General features: G+C 47.2%; 1 protein-coding gene and 3 pseudogenes across 3 annotated transcripts in view; all 4 read left to right on the top strand.

The window, feature by feature from the left end:
• LOC110351023 (uncharacterized) overlaps positions 1–27,297 on the top strand; it is a 48,583-nt gene that overhangs the window by 3,868 nt on the left and 17,418 nt on the right. For all 3 annotated transcript variants that reach the window (XM_087203313.1, XM_087203315.1, XM_087203314.1), the window contains exons 4-17: positions 543–597; positions 1,174–1,295; positions 5,755–5,967; positions 7,886–7,985; positions 8,776–8,990; positions 9,874–9,928; positions 10,505–10,626; positions 15,086–15,298; positions 17,217–17,316; positions 18,107–18,321; positions 19,205–19,259; positions 19,836–19,957; positions 24,418–24,630; positions 26,549–26,648. In XM_087203313.1, the coding sequence (XP_087059439.1) occupies positions 543–597; positions 1,174–1,295; positions 5,755–5,967; positions 7,886–7,985; positions 8,776–8,990; positions 9,874–9,928; positions 10,505–10,626; positions 15,086–15,298; positions 17,217–17,316; positions 18,107–18,321; positions 19,205–19,259; positions 19,836–19,957; positions 24,418–24,630; positions 26,549–26,648 (1,900 nt within the window). The remainder of the gene's footprint in view (positions 1–542; positions 598–1,173; positions 1,296–5,754; positions 5,968–7,885; positions 7,986–8,775; positions 8,991–9,873; positions 9,929–10,504; positions 10,627–15,085; positions 15,299–17,216; positions 17,317–18,106; positions 18,322–19,204; positions 19,260–19,835; positions 19,958–24,417; positions 24,631–26,548; positions 26,649–27,297) is intronic.
• Positions 1,302–4,117, top strand: LOC147820844 (mitotic-spindle organizing protein 1 pseudogene; annotated as a pseudogene).
• On the top strand, positions 10,633–13,448 carry LOC147820843 (mitotic-spindle organizing protein 1 pseudogene; annotated as a pseudogene).
• LOC147820842 (mitotic-spindle organizing protein 1 pseudogene) lies at positions 19,964–22,779 on the top strand (annotated as a pseudogene).

Below are 27,297 nucleotides of genomic sequence, written 5' to 3'. Positions count from 1 at the left end.
TAAATTTCCACCTCTATGACCTATATAGAGTAAATGGGCCAATGGTATCCCTAGATGTCTTGTGTGGGAAGGCAATATTCAATAAAGCACATAGGGGTTGGTTCTGCTACTTGACACAGCAACAGGGATGAGGGAAATGTTGCTCTATGCTTTAATGCCTTTCCCAAGCAAGCAATGGTGAGATGCTGAGCCACTGGCCCTGCAGTCCTCCTCCGTGGCAGGCGGGACACACAGCTGTAGGAGACCTGGAGTGGCTGATATCTCTAGTAGGTGTTCATCTGGGTGGCACATGACCTTTTTTCTTTGCCCATTTAAATTCAGTATTTGCCATTAAGGAAACCCTCAGATCAAGGCCACCTAGGCTCCGGGTTTGGATCTGAATCCAAGGCAGGCCATCGGCCTTAAGACAAATGTGAGACCTTCCTGAACCCACACAGACAGACACAAGGTCTGTCGCTGCACCTGATAGGCCACTGTGTTTCTATCAGCAGGTGAGTAGAGCTGCCTAGAGTCTGAACTGGCTGTTTTCACTTTGTTTGTAGATGAGCCCAAGCACGAATTGAGGGAGGAAGACTCAGTGGGATCACCGGCCCCCAGGTAACGCTGATCAGGGGAGGGGGCATCATGCACACTATGGAGAGGGTACCGGACAATGGACATAGTCAGTGGACATAGAACCACTGCTGGTGACACTGGCTTCATTCACCCACCCACACTGCAGGGCCTGCCGGGTAGGTGTCCTGTTGGAGTCCATCCTGCTCAATGGGAAGGACCCGGGATCAGAAACATCCCGGCTTTTCTGCAATGATTCATTCCCTTGTGGTTCACCAAGAGTTTGCCTGAGATGTTTGTGTTCTCGGCGTGCTTTGCCTTCACTTGATGGAGGGGTTTCCTAGCAAGTAAACAAACTCCCCATCCCCAAGAAACCTTCATACCCTGTCCTAACAGGAACAGAAAGGTGATGTTGGTGTCTTTAAATAGCTCAGGAGCATGTGTTCCCTGGGCCATTCCATGCCAAATAGAATAGGAAAAGAAGAGGCCACTGTCCATCAGGAAATGAGCTGTGTCAAACTTGGAAGGCCTTGTGGGCAAAGTCTCACAGAAATCTGCCTCAAAGTGCTCACCACTATCCCTAGGCCATTTCCATTCTAATCCCTTCTTCTGTCCCATCAGCGACCATCAAGGGAACCTCCTGACCCAGGAGCACACTGAAAAACTCCAGGAGCACGACTATGCGGAACAGTGGGCTGGCGGGGACGAGCCAGCCGAGCGGCTCCTACATGACCCTCTGTCAGGTGAGGGGTAATGGTCCTGGCTTCCATGAGTTTCACTGAGGTCCTGGCTCACAGCTGGCTCACAGCTGCTTCAAAGTTGCATTTTCCCAGCCTTCTCTTGCCCCTAGACGTTTGGGCCACAGCAAGATCATGACTTCCTGGTAGGATGACAGAGCAGGGCACAGGAGGGAGGAGCCAGTGTGAAGGGACAGGAGGCAGTTAGCTGAAAGGAGTAAAGCTCTTGGGAGCACATTCGTGTTTCTCAGGCGCTGTCCTGGTTCAGACTTGGCTTTGCCAGACGTGAGGAAGTGGTGGATGGGATTTCAGAAGAGAGGTGTCCATCTCTTCATCCCCAAATGGCGACAAATGTCTTGCATCCTAGCTATGGTGAGTGACATGGAGGAAATTCCCTAATTCCCCTCAAAAAGGCTAAAGTCCTTTTATGGGAGGTTGGAGGACTCTGATGCAGAGGAACCGGAGGGTGGGAGTGTTGGTCTACACTGAAAAACTTCCACATGGCGGGCACTCGTGGAGAACTCCGCAGAAGCTGCCCTGGCTGTGCCCTGTGGGCTGACCAGTACAGAGGGGCTTAGGTCACGGCTGTTTGTCCTTGTCTTAGAGAAGGGAACTGGTTCTATGTGAGAGCTCTGATGTGACATGCAGTATTGGGATTGTTCACCAATCTTGTGGCATTAGGAAGGACACAGTGGGAAATATCTGGTGGGAATCTAGGAAAGGATATGGTATCCTGGGAAGAAAAGGCTTTGTAACTGTGTCCTGTGTCTGCCCAGAAAAGGCCATGATGGCAATATACAAGATCGAAGATATTCTTCTGAAGAGTGAGGAAACCAAAACAGATAGTTTCTTTGAAAACAAAGTATAAGGGCCAGGGATTTAGCTCCATGGTTCCATTGCCTGCCTCACAAACGCAAGGGCCCGAGATTGATCCACGGTACCAAATAAAACAAACAAACAAACAAACAAAGGAAGTATGGGGCCACTCACATGGTAGTCCGTTTCTTCTACCATGGCACATAAATATTCATCTCTATACATTTTAATGGATTTCAGAGTAATGGCAAATATCCCAAAAATATCATGGCAGTTTTACATTTGCATAGTTTTACAATTTTCACTTGAGGAAATGCTTTAACATCTGCATTCATGATGGTGGGTGGGGTGGCCCACGCCTGTGATCCCTGCACCCGGGAGGCTGAAACAGGAGGATTGCCGTGAGTTTGAAGCCAGCCTGGCCTACACAGTGAGTACAAGGCCAGTTTAAACTACACAGTGAGAGCCTGTCTCAAACAAAACAAAACAAAACAAAACAAGATCTGCATTCATGCTAAGGAAATGGGGAGGTGACATCTGGCCAGCCCGGAGGAAATATATGGGAAATGACTTCTACTTTGACGATTTTATACACATATAAGAATGAAGCGGTCAGGCCCGGCTCCTGCCTCCCTCTGGGTGCACCATGGGGAGCGGCAGTTTGGCCGGAGTGGCGGCGGCGGCGAACCTCAACGTGGTGAGGGAGGCCATGGACGTTTCGCTTGAGAGTTCAAAAATTTTGACTACTGGTTTAGATATGGAAACTCTGTCTATTTGTGTACGACGTTGTGAACAAGGTATTAACCCAGAAGCTTTATCGTCGGTCACTAAGGAGCTTGAAAGGCTACTGAAGCACTAAAGGCTGCTGAAAATACGACAAGCTGACTTTCTGGAGAAATCTTGGTATGTCAAGCTCTGCAAGAGGATTGGAAGGTTGCATTATCGTCAAGAATGTACAGTAAAATTACTGCATGCAGCAGTATAGACAAAATTTTCCTTTTAAAAAGAATTATAAAACCATAGGTTTATAAATCAACGGAAAGTGACTTACAGAGAACTATCAGATGTGTTTATATCACATCTTACTCATTTTTACCCTTGAAGTTTTAACTCATCAAAGTTAATTCTAGAATAAATTTTAGAAAATTTAGGATAGAATTGGTTCTGTTCCTGTAACAGAATCTCAGTGAAAAATTTTCTTTGCAAAGTTAAAAAGGATTTCATCAGATTTTACTGTTTCTTAAATTTTAAGCTTTGTTAGATGCCATTTAAATAATGGCACAAGAATTTACTTTTCAGTAGCATTTCTTTTTGTTCAGATGCCTGAATGATTTCAATAAGACTGAGCAATATTGAAATAGCCAGCTTCTCTGACATTTGAAAAATAAATGTTGGCTTTTGGCTATTTCAACTTTTCATATATATGGCATCTTTACCAATTAAACTGAAAAGTCTTTTGGCAGAATGAGTTAAAAGACAGGACTTGTGATAAGCGTTTAACCGATAAACATGGCAAATACTGTTATTTATAAAATCAAAGAAAACACTTCTCTCAAACTCCAAATTTTGTGTATATTTGGGGGCTTTAAGAGTTGCTGGTTTGATTTATGATTTTGTAGATTAATTTATGTATGAAACAAAGTAGGAAAATATACGGAATAATGATTATGTTTACAGAGAGGACTTTCATGTCTCACATTTCTTAAATGTAAACATATTTTTAATGCACACTTAAGTAATATTTGAGAAAGCAAACAAAATAACAAAAGTGAAGTGTCACGTATGTGTCAGCTTTTAAAATAAAGCCGTTTTGGTGGAAAAAACAAACAAAGAATGAAGAATGATAAACGTGCACGTGGCTTTGGGAAGAGGTTGGCGGTACCGACCCAAGGGTAACCAACTTTGAAAAGAGTGGCGGAGTGGGAGCCACCCCCTCAGTGGCGGCCTCCCAAAGACAGCAGGCAGCCTACCTGGCCACCCAGCTCAGGCAAGGGGAAGTGATGTCGAGATGCCCTTCCACCATGTCACCCCCTCATTCCATGGGTGCAACTGCAGACCTTTACCGGGGACCCTGTGCCCTTCTCCCTCCCCCTGGCCAGTGTCTGGGCTAAGGGCAAAGCCTTCAGCTCTGAGCTCTGCGCTCTGCGCTTTTCCGCTTTTATCCTCAGGAACTCTCGGGAGAGGGGCGGGGCTGGGGACGGGCCCGCGAGCTGCGTGCGTGCGCGCTCTGGAGGTCCCGCCTCTGCCGCTCCCCGGCTGCCGCCTTCCAGGAGGCGTGGGGAAGTCTGCTCTGACGGTCCAGTTTGTTCAAAGAATTTTTGTTGGCAAATACGACCCAACGATAGAAGAGTCCTACAGAAAGCAAGTTGAAATAGATTCCCAACAGTGTATGATAGAAATCCTGGATATAGCAGGGACAGAACAATTTACAGCGATGAGGGATTTGTATACGAAGAATGGCCAAGGGTTTGCGCTAGTATATTCCATTACAGCTCAGTCTACATTTCATGATTTACAGGATTTGAGGGAAAGATTTTACGGGGTAAGGACACAGAAGATGCTCCAATGATTTGGGTGGGCAATAAATGTGACCTGGAAGATGAGCGAGTAGCTGGCAAAGAACAGGGCCAGAATTTAGCAAGACAGTGGTGTAACTGTGCCTTTTTAGAATCTTCTGCAAAGTCAAAAATCAGCGTTAATGAGGTATTTTATGACCTGGTCAGACAAATAAATAGAAAAACACCAGTGGAAAAGAAGAAGCCTAAAAAGAAATCATTGCTGCTCTAGATCTGAAGTCAGCAGCAGCTCTGAGCCAGATTATAGGAATGAAGAACTGTTGCCTAATGGGAAACTGCCAGCATTCCAGACTTCAAAAAATAAATCTGAAGAGGCTTCTCCTGTTTTATATAGTATGTGAAGAATTTAGATATTATATTGGTTTGCACCAGTTCCCTGGAGAAAAAAGTTGCTCTGTGTATTTCTCTTGGAAAGTAAGACAATAGCATTTCTCCTTTGCAATAGCAGTTATAACAGATGTGAAAATAAACATACTTGACTCTAATACAATTATACTAAAGAGCATGGATGCATTTCAAGTGTTAGATACTGCTACTATAATTAAATAATTTCATATTGACCTTTTTATCCTGATTCCTAGCTATAAGCACTAAAAAGTTGAACCATGATACTTTATATCTGTAATGATATCAATTATGGAATTTCTCCACCCACTGCAGCAGTTAACTTTTTTGAGTCATTGACTTCATTTTATATTTTAAAAATTATGAAATATCATCTGTCATATTCTAGTTAAAATTGGGCATAATGCTTTGGAAAAATGGGTCGTTTATAGGAAAAAACCGGGATAACTGATTTCTATGGGTTTCAAAGCTAAAATATATAATATACTAAACCAACTCCAATATTGCTTCTTGTGTTTTACTGTCAGATTAAATTACAGATTTTATAGATGATTAAATCTTAGTACATTAAGAAAAAAGGAAAAAAAAAGAACTTTGAATTGTTGGGTGTTGAACAACTTTTTCTCAACAGTAAGTTGATACCTTCAGGTACTGTCATCCTCCAGTCCCCATAAACCTATTTGATACCATTTAATGGTAACTCCTCCTGTGTTCGGTTTTCCCCACAGCCCCGAGTGCCACCTCTTTTGCCGAGGATGCCTCCCTGGAGGCCCCCGGCAGCCCTTTGTGTGATCCGAGGGTGGAGATGAGCAGCCTGGAGAGCAGCCAGGAGTCCCGCTGTCCGCAGGAAGACAGCAAACAGGGACTTGAAGACCTCAAAGAAAATTCTCACTCACTGGACTCTCCTGCCTCCATCCTGGCCAAACTGCTAGAGAAATACAGTAAGTCCCACGGCTTCATAATCACCAAAGTGATGAACGATCATTTGGTTTCTGTCTGAGAAATGACATGAACGCTCTCCTAACTTGATTCTTCTCTTCCCCTCATGAAAACAACTTTTATCCCACATGCTTAGAAATGTGGAAGTTGGATTTTGCCCTCTACTTGCTGAGGATGGGAAAACCAAGGCTGACAGCGTTCAGCACTTCTCCTAGTTTACAGTGAGGTGCAGGGTGGGAGTAGGCGTCAAAATCCCCATTATTGACTTGTGGGGCAGGCATGGCAGTGTCTGCTTTCCTCAAGAATGCCCACGCCATTTTTATTAGGGTTACGACTGTACCCTATGAGGTCCCGCAAAAGACACGTAATGTCACCGTTGGCCCAGTGGTCTGGGACCACTGGTCTGCCATCCCATCCAAGCCTCTCTGGAGTGCTAGTTGGCAAAGCCCCGGGCTGACCATGCTGGGGAAACATGGTGATAGTGCACAGCAGATGTTTAACATGGGCTATGGAAGACTCCACTCCTGACTGAAACTGGCGTCCATAATTGTCACCATGGAGACCAGAGACTGCCCGGTTGGTGGGGTGGTCGTACTTCCTGAGGCACAGGCTCCTCTTAGGAGAACCTGAGGGCCTCTTGACAGTCTGTGGCAGTTATTTCTGGGTCATCGGGGAATCTGTAGCATCTGGTTTGTCTCTCCCTGAGCCGGTGAACTTTGCGGGACGTGGGAAAGACAGCAGGGCCAGGTGGACCTGGAAGTTCTCAGCTATGAGACCTAAGGTGGGAGTGAGAACAAGAGTATGTGAAGGAGACCATCGGCCCCAGTGAAACCCAGGCCCCTGCACAGGGCCGGCCTCCCCCCCACCAGTCAGCCTGCTGCAGGTGTGGTGAGAGGGGCTGAGGTGACTGAACAGGTCGGAAAGAACAGAAGGGGTCTGCGCACCTGTGAGCCCAGAGTTCCCTCACGGACCTGCAATTTTTACCTGACCAATGCACTGGCAGCGTTTTTTCAATTGCCAAGGACTCTGAGAGGAAAGTAACAACTGAACCATGTCAGGGATGTGGAGAGATTTGTGGTGGGAAAGGACAAGCTGTGTTTCATTCCCATCTTCCTTCAGACTTAGGCTATAAGTGCAGGAAAAACTTTGGAAGGAGATTCAGAGGAAAGACTTCCCCTGAGGTCCTGCGTGGCCACAGTGTGCGGGGCGTGGGTGCTGGGCTCGGCGGCGGGGCCCTGGGGTAGGTTTCTTGTCTTCCCGGCCCCTCGCGTGCCTCTGCCTTTCGCACGGTCTCAAGCAGTCTGAACCCACTTCTTTGAGTTGTGGCGAACGTGTGAGTGAATTCTGGTAAAGCCTCGAAACAGATCCTGACACAGAGTAAACGCGCACAGTTCCTCGTTGTTCCTTGTGCCCTACCACAAACTTAGTTGTTGTGGGGATTTATTTTCAGGTGGCTGTTTTCTTATGCATTAGGTCTTACATGTGTTTTCAGATAAGATTTTCCTATCTTTGGAAAACCTGTCCTTTGCTGAAATCCTAACCCAAGGGAACTGTCAGCTCTGATCCAAGCGCATCAGACGTCTCTGCTTCATGCCCAGCTAAGCGTTTGAATGAAGAGGCTCAGGGCGTGACAATGACAGTGGCCCTGGATTCAGAGCACTGGCTTCTGCCTCTGCTTGTTGTCTGTTGAATCGTTCACCAGTTAACTTGCCTTTGAGCTTCACTGTCCTCACCTCTAGACTGGGGACCAGCAATGTTGTGTAGCCGAGCAGTTGGGCAACAGAAACGTGGCGCCCCACACAGAGCCTGGAAGGGAGGCTGGGCGAGTCCTCGGGAGGGACGCTGCTCCTCCTCTTCAGGCAGTGTCTCCAGGATGATGTCAGGCTGTCCGCTGAGGCTGCTGGTTGTGTCTTTTCTCAGAGTTTCTAAACCTCAATGTCCCTGAGTCTCTCCCGAGGGAGAAGCAGCCGTGTGAGGCGGAGAAGCAGGAGGAGAAGGTGCCACTATCTGCGAAGATCAGGTAAGGGGTTTCCATGCCGGGCAGGTGGGTGGGAAGTGGGAAGCTCAGCCGGGAGAAGCAAGAGCAGTCTCCAGCCAGCAGAGGGGCAGAAAGCCAGGGCAGGCACACGTTTCACAATATTTTACAGGACAGGGAACACAGTCATGGTAGATGATGAAAGAACATCGTGATAGTCCTCCTTTGCACTTTGAAAAAACAACTGAGCACAAACTCACATAAGAAAACATTGAGAAATGAAACAACAGTGTGAGAATTGGTGTAGTTCCCACCTTTGGTGCTGTGCAGTCACCACCTCGCTGACTCTTCCTCAGACCACCTCCTGTCTCGTGACGCCTGTCAGCCTTTGGAGCAGAAGAATCTTCTGCTCCTGAGCCTGTGCAGCTCTGGTTCTTTCTTCCTGCATTTAACCCCGCCTCTCTCTGGGCCCATCTAAGGTTGTGGCATGGTGTCCCAGCACGGAGCAACAGTGTCTGTGTTGACACAGGAACATCCGTGGTCCCCCGAGGATCTGAGAGGGCATCTTTGGGAAGGAGATTCAGGGAGACAGACACCTGGCTGACTACGGGAGAGAAGATGAGGGGAAAGTTGTGAGATCCTACAGGAGCATTTTCTGACCCTAAGGAAACCTTTGTTTTGTCTTTCTCGACTTCATTTCCCCCAAGCAGGTCACCAAAAAGGTGCCTCAGTTCTGCTTCAAGGGCTTCTCGGCGATATCCTCGAAGTCTCTGTCAACGCCCATTTCATGTATTTTGCAACTCTCGTGTTTATCTCTTTGTCGTGTCCCACTTAGGGAAGCCAGGATCCTGATTGAGGATCGGAAGCAGAGACTGTTCCTGTTAAGAAAGCAGTCACAACGTGGCCGAGAACTGTCCATTCACCCCAGTGACCTTCTCACCAACCCCCTCGAGTTGGATGACCCTCAGAGTGACCAGGGGCAGGGCCTCCGAGATGAGCTCGTGGAGGTGTGCAGGCCGGCGGAGCTCATTGCTCACAAGCCGAGTGCTGGTGAGAAGACCGCAGGCATGATTTCACTGGGTTGCTTCAAGGTCCACAGCTCTGGGGACACGAGTTTGGGTGTCGATGTCATATTCAGAGGCGTGGCAAAATCAAGGCCACCTGAGTGGGAACACAGGAGACAGAGTCACAGGGTGGAGGACTTAGCAGTCCACCTGTGTCCTTTCCTGAATGAAATGTGATGGGGTGAGGAGGGAGGCAGCCTCCATCCAGTGTGAAACCAGAGAAGGCAGATGTGGCAGGAGGGAGCTTTTTTGAGAACTAAGAAGGCAATTTCCCCACTCCTGGTCTCATGCTTTCTTCATTCCTGTGGTTGATCCACCATTTTGTTCTAAATTTCCACCTCTATGACCTATATAGAGTAAATGGGCCAATGGTATCCCTAGATGTCTTGTGTGGGAAGGCAATATTCAATAAAGCACATAGGGGTTGGTTCTGCTACTTGACACAGCAACAGGGATGAGGGAAATGTTGCTCTATGCTTTAATGCCTTTCCCAAGCAAGCAATGGTGAGATGCTGAGCCACTGGCCCTGCAGTCCTCCTCCGTGGCAGGCGGGACACACAGCTGTAGGAGACCTGGAGTGGCTGATATCTCTAGTAGGTGTTCATCTGGGTGGCACATGACCTTTTTTCTTTGCCCATTTAAATTCAGTATTTGCCATTAAGGAAACCCTCAGATCAAGGCCACCTAGGCTCCGGGTTTGGATCTGAATCCAAGGCAGGCCATCGGCCTTAAGACAAATGTGAGACCTTCCTGAACCCACACAGACAGACACAAGGTCTGTCGCTGCACCTGATAGGCCACTGTGTTTCTATCAGCAGGTGAGTAGAGCTGCCTAGAGTCTGAACTGGCTGTTTTCACTTTGTTTGTAGATGAGCCCAAGCACGAATTGAGGGAGGAAGACTCAGTGGGATCACCGGCCCCCAGGTAACGCTGATCAGGGGAGGGGGCATCATGCACACTATGGAGAGGGTACCGGACAATGGACATAGTCAGTGGACATAGAACCACTGCTGGTGACACTGGCTTCATTCACCCACCCACACTGCAGGGCCTGCCGGGTAGGTGTCCTGTTGGAGTCCATCCTGCTCAATGGGAAGGACCCGGGATCAGAAACATCCCGGCTTTTCTGCAATGATTCATTCCCTTGTGGTTCACCAAGAGTTTGCCTGAGATGTTTGTGTTCTCGGCGTGCTTTGCCTTCACTTGATGGAGGGGTTTCCTAGCAAGTAAACAAACTCCCCATCCCCAAGAAACCTTCATACCCTGTCCTAACAGGAACAGAAAGGTGATGTTGGTGTCTTTAAATAGCTCAGGAGCATGTGTTCCCTGGGCCATTCCATGCCAAATAGAATAGGAAAAGAAGAGGCCACTGTCCATCAGGAAATGAGCTGTGTCAAACTTGGAAGGCCTTGTGGGCAAAGTCTCACAGAAATCTGCCTCAAAGTGCTCACCACTATCCCTAGGCCATTTCCATTCTAATCCCTTCTTCTGTCCCATCAGCGACCATCAAGGGAACCTCCTGACCCAGGAGCACACTGAAAAACTCCAGGAGCACGACTATGCGGAACAGTGGGCTGGCGGGGACGAGCCAGCCGAGCGGCTCCTACATGACCCTCTGTCAGGTGAGGGGTAATGGTCCTGGCTTCCATGAGTTTCACTGAGGTCCTGGCTCACAGCTGGCTCACAGCTGCTTCAAAGTTGCATTTTCCCAGCCTTCTCTTGCCCCTAGACGTTTGGGCCACAGCAAGATCATGACTTCCTGGTAGGATGACAGAGCAGGGCACAGGAGGGAGGAGCCAGTGTGAAGGGACAGGAGGCAGTTAGCTGAAAGGAGTAAAGCTCTTGGGAGCACATTCGTGTTTCTCAGGCGCTGTCCTGGTTCAGACTTGGCTTTGCCAGACGTGAGGAAGTGGTGGATGGGATTTCAGAAGAGAGGTGTCCATCTCTTCATCCCCAAATGGCGACAAATGTCTTGCATCCTAGCTATGGTGAGTGACATGGAGGAAATTCCCTAATTCCCCTCAAAAAGGCTAAAGTCCTTTTATGGGAGGTTGGAGGACTCTGATGCAGAGGAACCGGAGGGTGGGAGTGTTGGTCTACACTGAAAAACTTCCACATGGCGGGCACTCGTGGAGAACTCCGCAGAAGCTGCCCTGGCTGTGCCCTGTGGGCTGACCAGTACAGAGGGGCTTAGGTCACGGCTGTTTGTCCTTGTCTTAGAGAAGGGAACTGGTTCTATGTGAGAGCTCTGATGTGACATGCAGTATTGGGATTGTTCACCAATCTTGTGGCATTAGGAAGGACACAGTGGGAAATATCTGGTGGGAATCTAGGAAAGGATATGGTATCCTGGGAAGAAAAGGCTTTGTAACTGTGTCCTGTGTCTGCCCAGAAAAGGCCATGATGGCAATATACAAGATCGAAGATATTCTTCTGAAGAGTGAGGAAACCAAAACAGATAGTTTCTTTGAAAACAAAGTATAAGGGCCAGGGATTTAGCTCCATGGTTCCATTGCCTGCCTCACAAACGCAAGGGCCCGAGATTGATCCACGGTACCAAATAAAACAAACAAACAAACAAACAAAGGAAGTATGGGGCCACTCACATGGTAGTCCGTTTCTTCTACCATGGCACATAAATATTCATCTCTATACATTTTAATGGATTTCAGAGTAATGGCAAATATCCCAAAAATATCATGGCAGTTTTACATTTGCATAGTTTTACAATTTTCACTTGAGGAAATGCTTTAACATCTGCATTCATGATGGTGGGTGGGGTGGCCCACGCCTGTGATCCCTGCACCCGGGAGGCTGAAACAGGAGGATTGCCGTGAGTTTGAAGCCAGCCTGGCCTACACAGTGAGTACAAGGCCAGTTTAAACTACACAGTGAGAGCCTGTCTCAAACAAAACAAAACAAAACAAAACAAGATCTGCATTCATGCTAAGGAAATGGGGAGGTGACATCTGGCCAGCCCGGAGGAAATATATGGGAAATGACTTCTACTTTGACGATTTTATACACATATAAGAATGAAGCGGTCAGGCCCGGCTCCTGCCTCCCTCTGGGTGCACCATGGGGAGCGGCAGTTTGGCCGGAGTGGCGGCGGCGGCGAACCTCAACGTGGTGAGGGAGGCCATGGACGTTTCGCTTGAGAGTTCAAAAATTTTGACTACTGGTTTAGATATGGAAACTCTGTCTATTTGTGTACGACGTTGTGAACAAGGTATTAACCCAGAAGCTTTATCGTCGGTCACTAAGGAGCTTGAAAGGCTACTGAAGCACTAAAGGCTGCTGAAAATACGACAAGCTGACTTTCTGGAGAAATCTTGGTATGTCAAGCTCTGCAAGAGGATTGGAAGGTTGCATTATCGTCAAGAATGTACAGTAAAATTACTGCATGCAGCAGTATAGACAAAATTTTCCTTTTAAAAAGAATTATAAAACCATAGGTTTATAAATCAACGGAAAGTGACTTACAGAGAACTATCAGATGTGTTTATATCACATCTTACTCATTTTTACCCTTGAAGTTTTAACTCATCAAAGTTAATTCTAGAATAAATTTTAGAAAATTTAGGATAGAATTGGTTCTGTTCCTGTAACAGAATCTCAGTGAAAAATTTTCTTTGCAAAGTTAAAAAGGATTTCATCAGATTTTACTGTTTCTTAAATTTTAAGCTTTGTTAGATGCCATTTAAATAATGGCACAAGAATTTACTTTTCAGTAGCATTTCTTTTTGTTCAGATGCCTGAATGATTTCAATAAGACTGAGCAATATTGAAATAGCCAGCTTCTCTGACATTTGAAAAATAAATGTTGGCTTTTGGCTATTTCAACTTTTCATATATATGGCATCTTTACCAATTAAACTGAAAAGTCTTTTGGCAGAATGAGTTAAAAGACAGGACTTGTGATAAGCGTTTAACCGATAAACATGGCAAATACTGTTATTTATAAAATCAAAGAAAACACTTCTCTCAAACTCCAAATTTTGTGTATATTTGGGGGCTTTAAGAGTTGCTGGTTTGATTTATGATTTTGTAGATTAATTTATGTATGAAACAAAGTAGGAAAATATACGGAATAATGATTATGTTTACAGAGAGGACTTTCATGTCTCACATTTCTTAAATGTAAACATATTTTTAATGCACACTTAAGTAATATTTGAGAAAGCAAACAAAATAACAAAAGTGAAGTGTCACGTATGTGTCAGCTTTTAAAATAAAGCCGTTTTGGTGGAAAAAACAAACAAAGAATGAAGAATGATAAACGTGCACGTGGCTTTGGGAAGAGGTTGGCGGTACCGACCCAAGGGTAACCAACTTTGAAAAGAGTGGCGGAGTGGGAGCCACCCCCTCAGTGGCGGCCTCCCAAAGACAGCAGGCAGCCTACCTGGCCACCCAGCTCAGGCAAGGGGAAGTGATGTCGAGATGCCCTTCCACCATGTCACCCCCTCATTCCATGGGTGCAACTGCAGACCTTTACCGGGGACCCTGTGCCCTTCTCCCTCCCCCTGGCCAGTGTCTGGGCTAAGGGCAAAGCCTTCAGCTCTGAGCTCTGCGCTCTGCGCTTTTCCGCTTTTATCCTCAGGAACTCTCGGGAGAGGGGCGGGGCTGGGGACGGGCCCGCGAGCTGCGTGCGTGCGCGCTCTGGAGGTCCCGCCTCTGCCGCTCCCCGGCTGCCGCCTTCCAGGAGGCGTGGGGAAGTCTGCTCTGACGGTCCAGTTTGTTCAAAGAATTTTTGTTGGCAAATACGACCCAACGATAGAAGAGTCCTACAGAAAGCAAGTTGAAATAGATTCCCAACAGTGTATGATAGAAATCCTGGATATAGCAGGGACAGAACAATTTACAGCGATGAGGGATTTGTATACGAAGAATGGCCAAGGGTTTGCGCTAGTATATTCCATTACAGCTCAGTCTACATTTCATGATTTACAGGATTTGAGGGAAAGATTTTACGGGGTAAGGACACAGAAGATGCTCCAATGATTTGGGTGGGCAATAAATGTGACCTGGAAGATGAGCGAGTAGCTGGCAAAGAACAGGGCCAGAATTTAGCAAGACAGTGGTGTAACTGTGCCTTTTTAGAATCTTCTGCAAAGTCAAAAATCAGCGTTAATGAGGTATTTTATGACCTGGTCAGACAAATAAATAGAAAAACACCAGTGGAAAAGAAGAAGCCTAAAAAGAAATCATTGCTGCTCTAGATCTGAAGTCAGCAGCAGCTCTGAGCCAGATTATAGGAATGAAGAACTGTTGCCTAATGGGAAACTGCCAGCATTCCAGACTTCAAAAAATAAATCTGAAGAGGCTTCTCCTGTTTTATATAGTATGTGAAGAATTTAGATATTATATTGGTTTGCACCAGTTCCCTGGAGAAAAAAGTTGCTCTGTGTATTTCTCTTGGAAAGTAAGACAATAGCATTTCTCCTTTGCAATAGCAGTTATAACAGATGTGAAAATAAACATACTTGACTCTAATACAATTATACTAAAGAGCATGGATGCATTTCAAGTGTTAGATACTGCTACTATAATTAAATAATTTCATATTGACCTTTTTATCCTGATTCCTAGCTATAAGCACTAAAAAGTTGAACCATGATACTTTATATCTGTAATGATATCAATTATGGAATTTCTCCACCCACTGCAGCAGTTAACTTTTTTGAGTCATTGACTTCATTTTATATTTTAAAAATTATGAAATATCATCTGTCATATTCTAGTTAAAATTGGGCATAATGCTTTGGAAAAATGGGTCGTTTATAGGAAAAAACCGGGATAACTGATTTCTATGGGTTTCAAAGCTAAAATATATAATATACTAAACCAACTCCAATATTGCTTCTTGTGTTTTACTGTCAGATTAAATTACAGATTTTATAGATGATTAAATCTTAGTACATTAAGAAAAAAGGAAAAAAAAAGAACTTTGAATTGTTGGGTGTTGAACAACTTTTTCTCAACAGTAAGTTGATACCTTCAGGTACTGTCATCCTCCAGTCCCCATAAACCTATTTGATACCATTTAATGGTAACTCCTCCTGTGTTCGGTTTTCCCCACAGCCCCGAGTGCCACCTCTTTTGCCGAGGATGCCTCCCTGGAGGCCCCCGGCAGCCCTTTGTGTGATCCGAGGGTGGAGATGAGCAGCCTGGAGAGCAGCCAGGAGTCCCGCTGTCCGCAGGAAGACAGCAAACAGGGACTTGAAGACCTCAAAGAAAATTCTCACTCACTGGACTCTCCTGCCTCCATCCTGGCCAAACTGCTAGAGAAATACAGTAAGTCCCACGGCTTCATAATCACCAAAGTGATGAACGATCATTTGGTTTCTGTCTGAGAAATGACATGAACGCTCTCCTAACTTGATTCTTCTCTTCCCCTCATGAAAACAACTTTTATCCCACATGCTTAGAAATGTGGAAGTTGGATTTTGCCCTCTACTTGCTGAGGATGGGAAAACCAAGGCTGACAGCGTTCAGCACTTCTCCTAGTTTACAGTGAGGTGCAGGGTGGGAGTAGGCGTCAAAATCCCCATTATTGACTTGTGGGGCAGGCATGGCAGTGTCTGCTTTCCTCAAGAATGCCCACGCCATTTTTATTAGGGTTACGACTGTACCCTATGAGGTCCCGCAAAAGACACGTAATGTCACCGTTGGCCCAGTGGTCTGGGACCACTGGTCTGCCATCCCATCCAAGCCTCTCTGGAGTGCTAGTTGGCAAAGCCCCGGGCTGACCATGCTGGGGAAACATGGTGATAGTGCACAGCAGATGTTTAACATGGGCTATGGAAGACTCCACTCCTGACTGAAACTGGCGTCCATAATTGTCACCATGGAGACCAGAGACTGCCCGGTTGGTGGGGTGGTCGTACTTCCTGAGGCACAGGCTCCTCTTAGGAGAACCTGAGGGCCTCTTGACAGTCTGTGGCAGTTATTTCTGGGTCATCGGGGAATCTGTAGCATCTGGTTTGTCTCTCCCTGAGCCGGTGAACTTTGCGGGACGTGGGAAAGACAGCAGGGCCAGGTGGACCTGGAAGTTCTCAGCTATGAGACCTAAGGTGGGAGTGAGAACAAGAGTATGTGAAGGAGACCATCGGCCCCAGTGAAACCCAGGCCCCTGCACAGGGCCGGCCTCCCCCCCACCAGTCAGCCTGCTGCAGGTGTGGTGAGAGGGGCTGAGGTGACTGAACAGGTCGGAAAGAACAGAAGGGGTCTGCGCACCTGTGAGCCCAGAGTTCCCTCACGGACCTGCAATTTTTACCTGACCAATGCACTGGCAGCGTTTTTTCAATTGCCAAGGACTCTGAGAGGAAAGTAACAACTGAACCATGTCAGGGATGTGGAGAGATTTGTGGTGGGAAAGGACAAGCTGTGTTTCATTCCCATCTTCCTTCAGACTTAGGCTATAAGTGCAGGAAAAACTTTGGAAGGAGATTCAGAGGAAAGACTTCCCCTGAGGTCCTGCGTGGCCACAGTGTGCGGGGCGTGGGTGCTGGGCTCGGCGGCGGGGCCCTGGGGTAGGTTTCTTGTCTTCCCGGCCCCTCGCGTGCCTCTGCCTTTCGCACGGTCTCAAGCAGTCTGAACCCACTTCTTTGAGTTGTGGCGAACGTGTGAGTGAATTCTGGTAAAGCCTCGAAACAGATCCTGACACAGAGTAAACGCGCACAGTTCCTCGTTGTTCCTTGTGCCCTACCACAAACTTAGTTGTTGTGGGGATTTATTTTCAGGTGGCTGTTTTCTTATGCATTAGGTCTTACATGTGTTTTCAGATAAGATTTTCCTATCTTTGGAAAACCTGTCCTTTGCTGAAATCCTAACCCAAGGGAACTGTCAGCTCTGATCCAAGCGCATCAGACGTCTCTGCTTCATGCCCAGCTAAGCGTTTGAATGAAGAGGCTCAGGGCGTGACAATGACAGTGGCCCTGGATTCAGAGCACTGGCTTCTGCCTCTGCTTGTTGTCTGTTGAATCGTTCACCAGTTAACTTGCCTTTGAGCTTCACTGTCCTCACCTCTAGACTGGGGACCAGCAATGTTGTGTAGCCGAGCAGTTGGGCAACAGAAACGTGGCGCCCCACACAGAGCCTGGAAGGGAGGCTGGGCGAGTCCTCGGGAGGGACGCTGCTCCTCCTCTTCAGGCAGTGTCTCCAGGATGATGTCAGGCTGTCCGCTGAGGCTGCTGGTTGTGTCTTTTCTCAGAGTTTCTAAACCTCAATGTCCCTGAGTCTCTCCCGAGGGAGAAGCAGCCGTGTGAGGCGGAGAAGCAGGAGGAGAAGGTGCCACTATCTGCGAAGATCAGGTAAGGGGTTTCCATGCCGGGCAGGTGGGTGGGAAGTGGGAAGCTCAGCCGGGAGAAGCAAGAGCAGTCTCCAGCCAGCAGAGGGGCAGAAAGCCAGGGCAGGCACACGTTTCACAATATTTTACAGGACAGGGAACACAGTCATGGTAGATGATGAAAGAACATCGTGATAGTCCTCCTTTGCACTTTGAAAAAACAACTGAGCACAAACTCACATAAGAAAACATTGAGAAATGAAACAACAGTGTGAGAATTGGTGTAGTTCCCACCTTTGGTGCTGTGCAGTCACCACCTCGCTGACTCTTCCTCAGACCACCTCCTGTCTCGTGACGCCTGTCAGCCTTTGGAGCAGAAGAATCTTCTGCTCCTGAGCCTGTGCAGCTCTGGTTCTTTCTTCCTGCATTTAACCCCGCCTCTCTCTGGGCCCATCTAAGGTTGTGGCATGGTGTCCCAGCACGGAGCAACAGTGTCTGTGTTGACACAGGAACATCCGTGGTCCCCCGAGGATCTGAGAGGGCATCTTTGGGAAGGAGATTCAGGGAGACAGACACCTGGCTGACTACGGGAGAGAAGATGAGGGGAAAGTTGTGAGATCCTACAGGAGCATTTTCTGACCCTAAGGAAACCTTTGTTTTGTCTTTCTCGACTTCATTTCCCCCAAGCAGGTCACCAAAAAGGTGCCTCAGTTCTGCTTCAAGGGCTTCTCGGCGATATCCTCGAAGTCTCTGTCAACGCCCATTTCATGTATTTTGCAACTCTCGTGTTTATCTCTTTGTCGTGTCCCACTTAGGGAAGCCAGGATCCTGATTGAGGATCGGAAGCAGAGACTGTTCCTGTTAAGAAAGCAGTCACAACGTGGCCGAGAACTGTCCATTCACCCCAGTGACCTTCTCACCAACCCCCTCGAGTTGGATGACCCTCAGAGTGACCAGGGGCAGGGCCTCCGAGATGAGCTCGTGGAGGTGTGCAGGCCGGCGGAGCTCATTGCTCACAAGCCGAGTGCTGGTGAGAAGACCGCAGGCATGATTTCACTGGGTTGCTTCAAGGTCCACAGCTCTGGGGACACGAGTTTGGGTGTCGATGTCATATTCAGAGGCGTGGCAAAATCAAGGCCACCTGAGTGGGAACACAGGAGACAGAGTCACAGGGTGGAGGACTTAGCAGTCCACCTGTGTCCTTTCCTGAATGAAATGTGATGGGGTGAGGAGGGAGGCAGCCTCCATCCAGTGTGAAACCAGAGAAGGCAGATGTGGCAGGAGGGAGCTTTTTTGAGAACTAAGAAGGCAATTTCCCCACTCCTGGTCTCATGCTTTCTTCATTCCTGTGGTTGATCCACCATTTTGTTCTAAATTTCCACCTCTATGACCTATATAGAGTAAATGGGCCAATGGTATCCCTAGATGTCTTGTGTGGGAAGGCAATATTCAATAAAGCACATAGGGGTTGGTTCTGCTACTTGACACAGCAACAGGGATGAGGGAAATGTTGCTCTATGCTTTAATGCCTTTCCCAAGCAAGCAATGGTGAGATGCTGAGCCACTGGCCCTGCAGTCCTCCTCCGTGGCAGGCGGGACACACAGCTGTAGGAGACCTGGAGTGGCTGATATCTCTAGTAGGTGTTCATCTGGGTGGCACATGACCTTTTTTCTTTGCCCATTTAAATTCAGTATTTGCCATTAAGGAAACCCTCAGATCAAGGCCACCTAGGCTCCGGGTTTGGATCTGAATCCAAGGCAGGCCATCGGCCTTAAGACAAATGTGAGACCTTCCTGAACCCACACAGACAGACACAAGGTCTGTCGCTGCACCTGATAGGCCACTGTGTTTCTATCAGCAGGTGAGTAGAGCTGCCTAGAGTCTGAACTGGCTGTTTTCACTTTGTTTGTAGATGAGCCCAAGCACGAATTGAGGGAGGAAGACTCAGTGGGATCACCGGCCCCCAGGTAACGCTGATCAGGGGAGGGGGCATCATGCACACTATGGAGAGGGTACCGGACAATGGACATAGTCAGTGGACATAGAACCACTGCTGGTGACACTGGCTTCATTCACCCACCCACACTGCAGGGCCTGCCGGGTAGGTGTCCTGTTGGAGTCCATCCTGCTCAATGGGAAGGACCCGGGATCAGAAACATCCCGGCTTTTCTGCAATGATTCATTCCCTTGTGGTTCACCAAGAGTTTGCCTGAGATGTTTGTGTTCTCGGCGTGCTTTGCCTTCACTTGATGGAGGGGTTTCCTAGCAAGTAAACAAACTCCCCATCCCCAAGAAACCTTCATACCCTGTCCTAACAGGAACAGAAAGGTGATGTTGGTGTCTTTAAATAGCTCAGGAGCATGTGTTCCCTGGGCCATTCCATGCCAAATAGAATAGGAAAAGAAGAGGCCACTGTCCATCAGGAAATGAGCTGTGTCAAACTTGGAAGGCCTTGTGGGCAAAGTCTCACAGAAATCTGCCTCAAAGTGCTCACCACTATCCCTAGGCCATTTCCATTCTAATCCCTTCTTCTGTCCCATCAGCGACCATCAAGGGAACCTCCTGACCCAGGAGCACACTGAAAAACTCCAGGAGCACGACTATGCGGAACAGTGGGCTGGCGGGGACGAGCCAGCCGAGCGGCTCCTACATGACCCTCTGTCAGGTGAGGGGTAATGGTCCTGGCTTCCATGAGTTTCACTGAGGTCCTGGCTCACAGCTGGCTCACAGCTGCTTCAAAGTTGCATTTTCCCAGCCTTCTCTTGCCCCTAGACGTTTGGGCCACAGCAAGATCATGACTTCCTGGTAGGATGACAGAGCAGGGCACAGGAGGGAGGAGCCAGTGTGAAGGGACAGGAGGCAGTTAGCTGAAAGGAGTAAAGCTCTTGGGAGCACATTCGTGTTTCTCAGGCGCTGTCCTGGTTCAGACTTGGCTTTGCCAGACGTGAGGAAGTGGTGGATGGGATTTCAGAAGAGAGGTGTCCATCTCTTCATCCCCAAATGGCGACAAATGTCTTGCATCCTAGCTATGGTGAGTGACATGGAGGAAATTCCCTAATTCCCCTCAAAAAGGCTAAAGTCCTTTTATGGGAGGTTGGAGGACTCTGATGCAGAGGAACCGGAGGGTGGGAGTGTTGGTCTACACTGAAAAACTTCCACATGGCGGGCACTCGTGGAGAACTCCGCAGAAGCTGCCCTGGCTGTGCCCTGTGGGCTGACCAGTACAGAGGGGCTTAGGTCACGGCTGTTTGTCCTTGTCTTAGAGAAGGGAACTGGTTCTATGTGAGAGCTCTGATGTGACATGCAGTATTGGGATTGTTCACCAATCTTGTGGCATTAGGAAGGACACAGTGGGAAATATCTGGTGGGAATCTAGGAAAGGATATGGTATCCTGGGAAGAAAAGGCTTTGTAACTGTGTCCTGTGTCTGCCCAGAAAAGGCCATGATGGCAATATACAAGATCGAAGATATTCTTCTGAAGAGTGAGGAAACCAAAACAGATAGTTTCTTTGAAAACAAAGTATAAGGGCCAGGGATTTAGCTCCATGGTTCCATTGCCTGCCTCACAAACGCAAGGGCCCGAGATTGATCCACGGTACCAAATAAAACAAACAAACAAACAAACAAAGGAAGTATGGGGCCACTCACATGGTAGTCCGTTTCTTCTACCATGGCACATAAATATTCATCTCTATACATTTTAATGGATTTCAGAGTAATGGCAAATATCCCAAAAATATCATGGCAGTTTTACATTTGCATAGTTTTACAATTTTCACTTGAGGAAATGCTTTAACATCTGCATTCATGATGGTGGGTGGGGTGGCCCACGCCTGTGATCCCTGCACCCGGGAGGCTGAAACAGGAGGATTGCCGTGAGTTTGAAGCCAGCCTGGCCTACACAGTGAGTACAAGGCCAGTTTAAACTACACAGTGAGAGCCTGTCTCAAACAAAACAAAACAAAACAAAACAAGATCTGCATTCATGCTAAGGAAATGGGGAGGTGACATCTGGCCAGCCCGGAGGAAATATATGGGAAATGACTTCTACTTTGACGATTTTATACACATATAAGAATGAAGCGGTCAGGCCCGGCTCCTGCCTCCCTCTGGGTGCACCATGGGGAGCGGCAGTTTGGCCGGAGTGGCGGCGGCGGCGAACCTCAACGTGGTGAGGGAGGCCATGGACGTTTCGCTTGAGAGTTCAAAAATTTTGACTACTGGTTTAGATATGGAAACTCTGTCTATTTGTGTACGACGTTGTGAACAAGGTATTAACCCAGAAGCTTTATCGTCGGTCACTAAGGAGCTTGAAAGGCTACTGAAGCACTAAAGGCTGCTGAAAATACGACAAGCTGACTTTCTGGAGAAATCTTGGTATGTCAAGCTCTGCAAGAGGATTGGAAGGTTGCATTATCGTCAAGAATGTACAGTAAAATTACTGCATGCAGCAGTATAGACAAAATTTTCCTTTTAAAAAGAATTATAAAACCATAGGTTTATAAATCAACGGAAAGTGACTTACAGAGAACTATCAGATGTGTTTATATCACATCTTACTCATTTTTACCCTTGAAGTTTTAACTCATCAAAGTTAATTCTAGAATAAATTTTAGAAAATTTAGGATAGAATTGGTTCTGTTCCTGTAACAGAATCTCAGTGAAAAATTTTCTTTGCAAAGTTAAAAAGGATTTCATCAGATTTTACTGTTTCTTAAATTTTAAGCTTTGTTAGATGCCATTTAAATAATGGCACAAGAATTTACTTTTCAGTAGCATTTCTTTTTGTTCAGATGCCTGAATGATTTCAATAAGACTGAGCAATATTGAAATAGCCAGCTTCTCTGACATTTGAAAAATAAATGTTGGCTTTTGGCTATTTCAACTTTTCATATATATGGCATCTTTACCAATTAAACTGAAAAGTCTTTTGGCAGAATGAGTTAAAAGACAGGACTTGTGATAAGCGTTTAACCGATAAACATGGCAAATACTGTTATTTATAAAATCAAAGAAAACACTTCTCTCAAACTCCAAATTTTGTGTATATTTGGGGGCTTTAAGAGTTGCTGGTTTGATTTATGATTTTGTAGATTAATTTATGTATGAAACAAAGTAGGAAAATATACGGAATAATGATTATGTTTACAGAGAGGACTTTCATGTCTCACATTTCTTAAATGTAAACATATTTTTAATGCACACTTAAGTAATATTTGAGAAAGCAAACAAAATAACAAAAGTGAAGTGTCACGTATGTGTCAGCTTTTAAAATAAAGCCGTTTTGGTGGAAAAAACAAACAAAGAATGAAGAATGATAAACGTGCACGTGGCTTTGGGAAGAGGTTGGCGGTACCGACCCAAGGGTAACCAACTTTGAAAAGAGTGGCGGAGTGGGAGCCACCCCCTCAGTGGCGGCCTCCCAAAGACAGCAGGCAGCCTACCTGGCCACCCAGCTCAGGCAAGGGGAAGTGATGTCGAGATGCCCTTCCACCATGTCACCCCCTCATTCCATGGGTGCAACTGCAGACCTTTACCGGGGACCCTGTGCCCTTCTCCCTCCCCCTGGCCAGTGTCTGGGCTAAGGGCAAAGCCTTCAGCTCTGAGCTCTGCGCTCTGCGCTTTTCCGCTTTTATCCTCAGGAACTCTCGGGAGAGGGGCGGGGCTGGGGACGGGCCCGCGAGCTGCGTGCGTGCGCGCTCTGGAGGTCCCGCCTCTGCCGCTCCCCGGCTGCCGCCTTCCAGGAGGCGTGGGGAAGTCTGCTCTGACGGTCCAGTTTGTTCAAAGAATTTTTGTTGGCAAATACGACCCAACGATAGAAGAGTCCTACAGAAAGCAAGTTGAAATAGATTCCCAACAGTGTATGATAGAAATCCTGGATATAGCAGGGACAGAACAATTTACAGCGATGAGGGATTTGTATACGAAGAATGGCCAAGGGTTTGCGCTAGTATATTCCATTACAGCTCAGTCTACATTTCATGATTTACAGGATTTGAGGGAAAGATTTTACGGGGTAAGGACACAGAAGATGCTCCAATGATTTGGGTGGGCAATAAATGTGACCTGGAAGATGAGCGAGTAGCTGGCAAAGAACAGGGCCAGAATTTAGCAAGACAGTGGTGTAACTGTGCCTTTTTAGAATCTTCTGCAAAGTCAAAAATCAGCGTTAATGAGGTATTTTATGACCTGGTCAGACAAATAAATAGAAAAACACCAGTGGAAAAGAAGAAGCCTAAAAAGAAATCATTGCTGCTCTAGATCTGAAGTCAGCAGCAGCTCTGAGCCAGATTATAGGAATGAAGAACTGTTGCCTAATGGGAAACTGCCAGCATTCCAGACTTCAAAAAATAAATCTGAAGAGGCTTCTCCTGTTTTATATAGTATGTGAAGAATTTAGATATTATATTGGTTTGCACCAGTTCCCTGGAGAAAAAAGTTGCTCTGTGTATTTCTCTTGGAAAGTAAGACAATAGCATTTCTCCTTTGCAATAGCAGTTATAACAGATGTGAAAATAAACATACTTGACTCTAATACAATTATACTAAAGAGCATGGATGCATTTCAAGTGTTAGATACTGCTACTATAATTAAATAATTTCATATTGACCTTTTTATCCTGATTCCTAGCTATAAGCACTAAAAAGTTGAACCATGATACTTTATATCTGTAATGATATCAATTATGGAATTTCTCCACCCACTGCAGCAGTTAACTTTTTTGAGTCATTGACTTCATTTTATATTTTAAAAATTATGAAATATCATCTGTCATATTCTAGTTAAAATTGGGCATAATGCTTTGGAAAAATGGGTCGTTTATAGGAAAAAACCGGGATAACTGATTTCTATGGGTTTCAAAGCTAAAATATATAATATACTAAACCAACTCCAATATTGCTTCTTGTGTTTTACTGTCAGATTAAATTACAGATTTTATAGATGATTAAATCTTAGTACATTAAGAAAAAAGGAAAAAAAAAAGAACTTTGAATTGTTGGGTGTTGAACAACTTTTTCTCAACAGTAAGTTGATACCTTCAGGTACTGTCATCCTCCAGTCCCCATAAACCTATTTGATACCATTTAATGGTAACTCCTCCTGTGTTCGGTTTTCCCCACAGCCCCGAGTGCCACCTCTTTTGCCGAGGATGCCTCCCTGGAGGCCCCCGGCAGCCCTTTGTGTGATCCGAGGGTGGAGATGAGCAGCCTGGAGAGCAGCCAGGAGTCCCGCTGTCCGCAGGAAGACAGCAAACAGGGACTTGAAGACCTCAAAGAAAATTCTCACTCACTGGACTCTCCTGCCTCCATCCTGGCCAAACTGCTAGAGAAATACAGTAAGTCCCACGGCTTCATAATCACCAAAGTGATGAACGATCATTTGGTTTCTGTCTGAGAAATGACATGAACGCTCTCCTAACTTGATTCTTCTCTTCCCCTCATGAAAACAACTTTTATCCCACATGCTTAGAAATGTGGAAGTTGGATTTTGCCCTCTACTTGCTGAGGATGGGAAAACCAAGGCTGACAGCGTTCAGCACTTCTCCTAGTTTACAGTGAGGTGCAGGGTGGGAGTAGGCGTCAAAATCCCCATTATTGACTTGTGGGGCAGGCATGGCAGTGTCTGCTTTCCTCAAGAATGCCCACGCCATTTTTATTAGGGTTACGACTGTACCCTATGAGGTCCCGCAAAAGACACGTAATGTCACCGTTGGCCCAGTGGTCTGGGACCACTGGTCTGCCATCCCATCCAAGCCTCTCTGGAGTGCTAGTTGGCAAAGCCCCGGGCTGACCATGCTGGGGAAACATGGTGATAGTGCACAGCAGATGTTTAACATGGGCTATGGAAGACTCCACTCCTGACTGAAACTGGCGTCCATAATTGTCACCATGGAGACCAGAGACTGCCCGGTTGGTGGGGTGGTCGTACTTCCTGAGGCACAGGCTCCTCTTAGGAGAACCTGAGGGCCTCTTGACAGTCTGTGGCAGTTATTTCTGGGTCATCGGGGAATCTGTAGCATCTGGTTTGTCTCTCCCTGAGCCGGTGAACTTTGCGGGACGTGGGAAAGACAGCAGGGCCAGGTGGACCTGGAAGTTCTCAGCTATGAGACCTAAGGTGGGAGTGAGAACAAGAGTATGTGAAGGAGACCATCGGCCCCAGTGAAACCCAGGCCCCTGCACAGGGCCGGCCTCCCCCCCACCAGTCAGCCTGCTGCAGGTGTGGTGAGAGGGGCTGAGGTGACTGAACAGGTCGGAAAGAACAGAAGGGGTCTGCGCACCTGTGAGCCCAGAGTTCCCTCACGGACCTGCAATTTTTACCTGACCAATGCACTGGCAGCGTTTTTTCAATTGCCAAGGACTCTGAGAGGAAAGTAACAACTGAACCATGTCAGGGATGTGGAGAGATTTGTGGTGGGAAAGGACAAGCTGTGTTTCATTCCCATCTTCCTTCAGACTTAGGCTATAAGTGCAGGAAAAACTTTGGAAGGAGATTCAGAGGAAAGACTTCCCCTGAGGTCCTGCGTGGCCACAGTGTGCGGGGCGTGGGTGCTGGGCTCGGCGGCGGGGCCCTGGGGTAGGTTTCTTGTCTTCCCGGCCCCTCGCGTGCCTCTGCCTTTCGCACGGTCTCAAGCAGTCTGAACCCACTTCTTTGAGTTGTGGCGAACGTGTGAGTGAATTCTGGTAAAGCCTCGAAACAGATCCTGACACAGAGTAAACGCGCACAGTTCCTCGTTGTTCCTTGTGCCCTACCACAAACTTAGTTGTTGTGGGGATTTATTTTCAGGTGGCTGTTTTCTTATGCATTAGGTCTTACATGTGTTTTCAGATAAGATTTTCCTATCTTTGGAAAACCTGTCCTTTGCTGAAATCCTAACCCAAGGGAACTGTCAGCTCTGATCCAAGCGCATCAGACGTCTCTGCTTCATGCCCAGCTAAGCGTTTGAATGAAGAGGCTCAGGGCGTGACAATGACAGTGGCCCTGGATTCAGAGCACTGGCTTCTGCCTCTGCTTGTTGTCTGTTGAATCGTTCACCAGTTAACTTGCCTTTGAGCTTCACTGTCCTCACCTCTAGACTGGGGACCAGCAATGTTGTGTAGCCGAGCAGTTGGGCAACAGAAACGTGGCGCCCCACACAGAGCCTGGAAGGGAGGCTGGGCGAGTCCTCGGGAGGGACGCTGCTCCTCCTCTTCAGGCAGTGTCTCCAGGATGATGTCAGGCTGTCCGCTGAGGCTGCTGGTTGTGTCTTTTCTCAGAGTTTCTAAACCTCAATGTCCCTGAGTCTCTCCCGAGGGAGAAGCAGCCGTGTGAGGCGGAGAAGCAGGAGGAGAAGGTGCCACTATCTGCGAAGATCAGGTAAGGGGTTTCCATGCCGGGCAGGTGGGTGGGAAGTGGGAAGCTCAGCCGGGAGAAGCAAGAGCAGTCTCCAGCCAGCAGAGGGGCAGAAAGCCAGGGCAGGCACACGTTTCACAATATTTTACAGGACAGGGAACACAGTCATGGTAGATGATGAAAGAACATCGTGATAGTCCTCCTTTGCACTTTGAAAAAACAACTGAGCACAAACTCACATAAGAAAACATTGAGAAATGAAACAACAGTGTGAGAATTGGTGTAGTTCCCACCTTTGGTGCTGTGCAGTCACCACCTCGCTGACTCTTCCTCAGACCACCTCCTGTCTCGTGACGCCTGTCAGCCTTTGGAGCAGAAGAATCTTCTGCTCCTGAGCCTGTGCAGCTCTGGTTCTTTCTTCCTGCATTTAACCCCGCCTCTCTCTGGGCCCATCTAAGGTTGTGGCATGGTGTCCCAGCACGGAGCAACAGTGTCTGTGTTGACACAGGAACATCCGTGGTCCCCCGAGGATCTGAGAGGGCATCTTTGGGAAGGAGATTCAGGGAGACAGACACCTGGCTGACTACGGGAGAGAAGATGAGGGGAAAGTTGTGAGATCCTACAGGAGCATTTTCTGACCCTAAGGAAACCTTTGTTTTGTCTTTCTCGACTT

The sequence above is a fragment of the Heterocephalus glaber genome, unplaced genomic scaffold (assembly GCF_053883595.1).
Source record: "Heterocephalus glaber isolate CG9 unplaced genomic scaffold, H.glaber_assembly_v1.0 deba00001795, whole genome shotgun sequence".
Classification (NCBI taxonomy): Eukaryota; Metazoa; Chordata; class Mammalia; order Rodentia; family Bathyergidae; genus Heterocephalus; species Heterocephalus glaber.
Note: the sequence above shows the minus strand (reverse complement) of the source record. Positions and strands in the feature narration are given on the sequence as shown.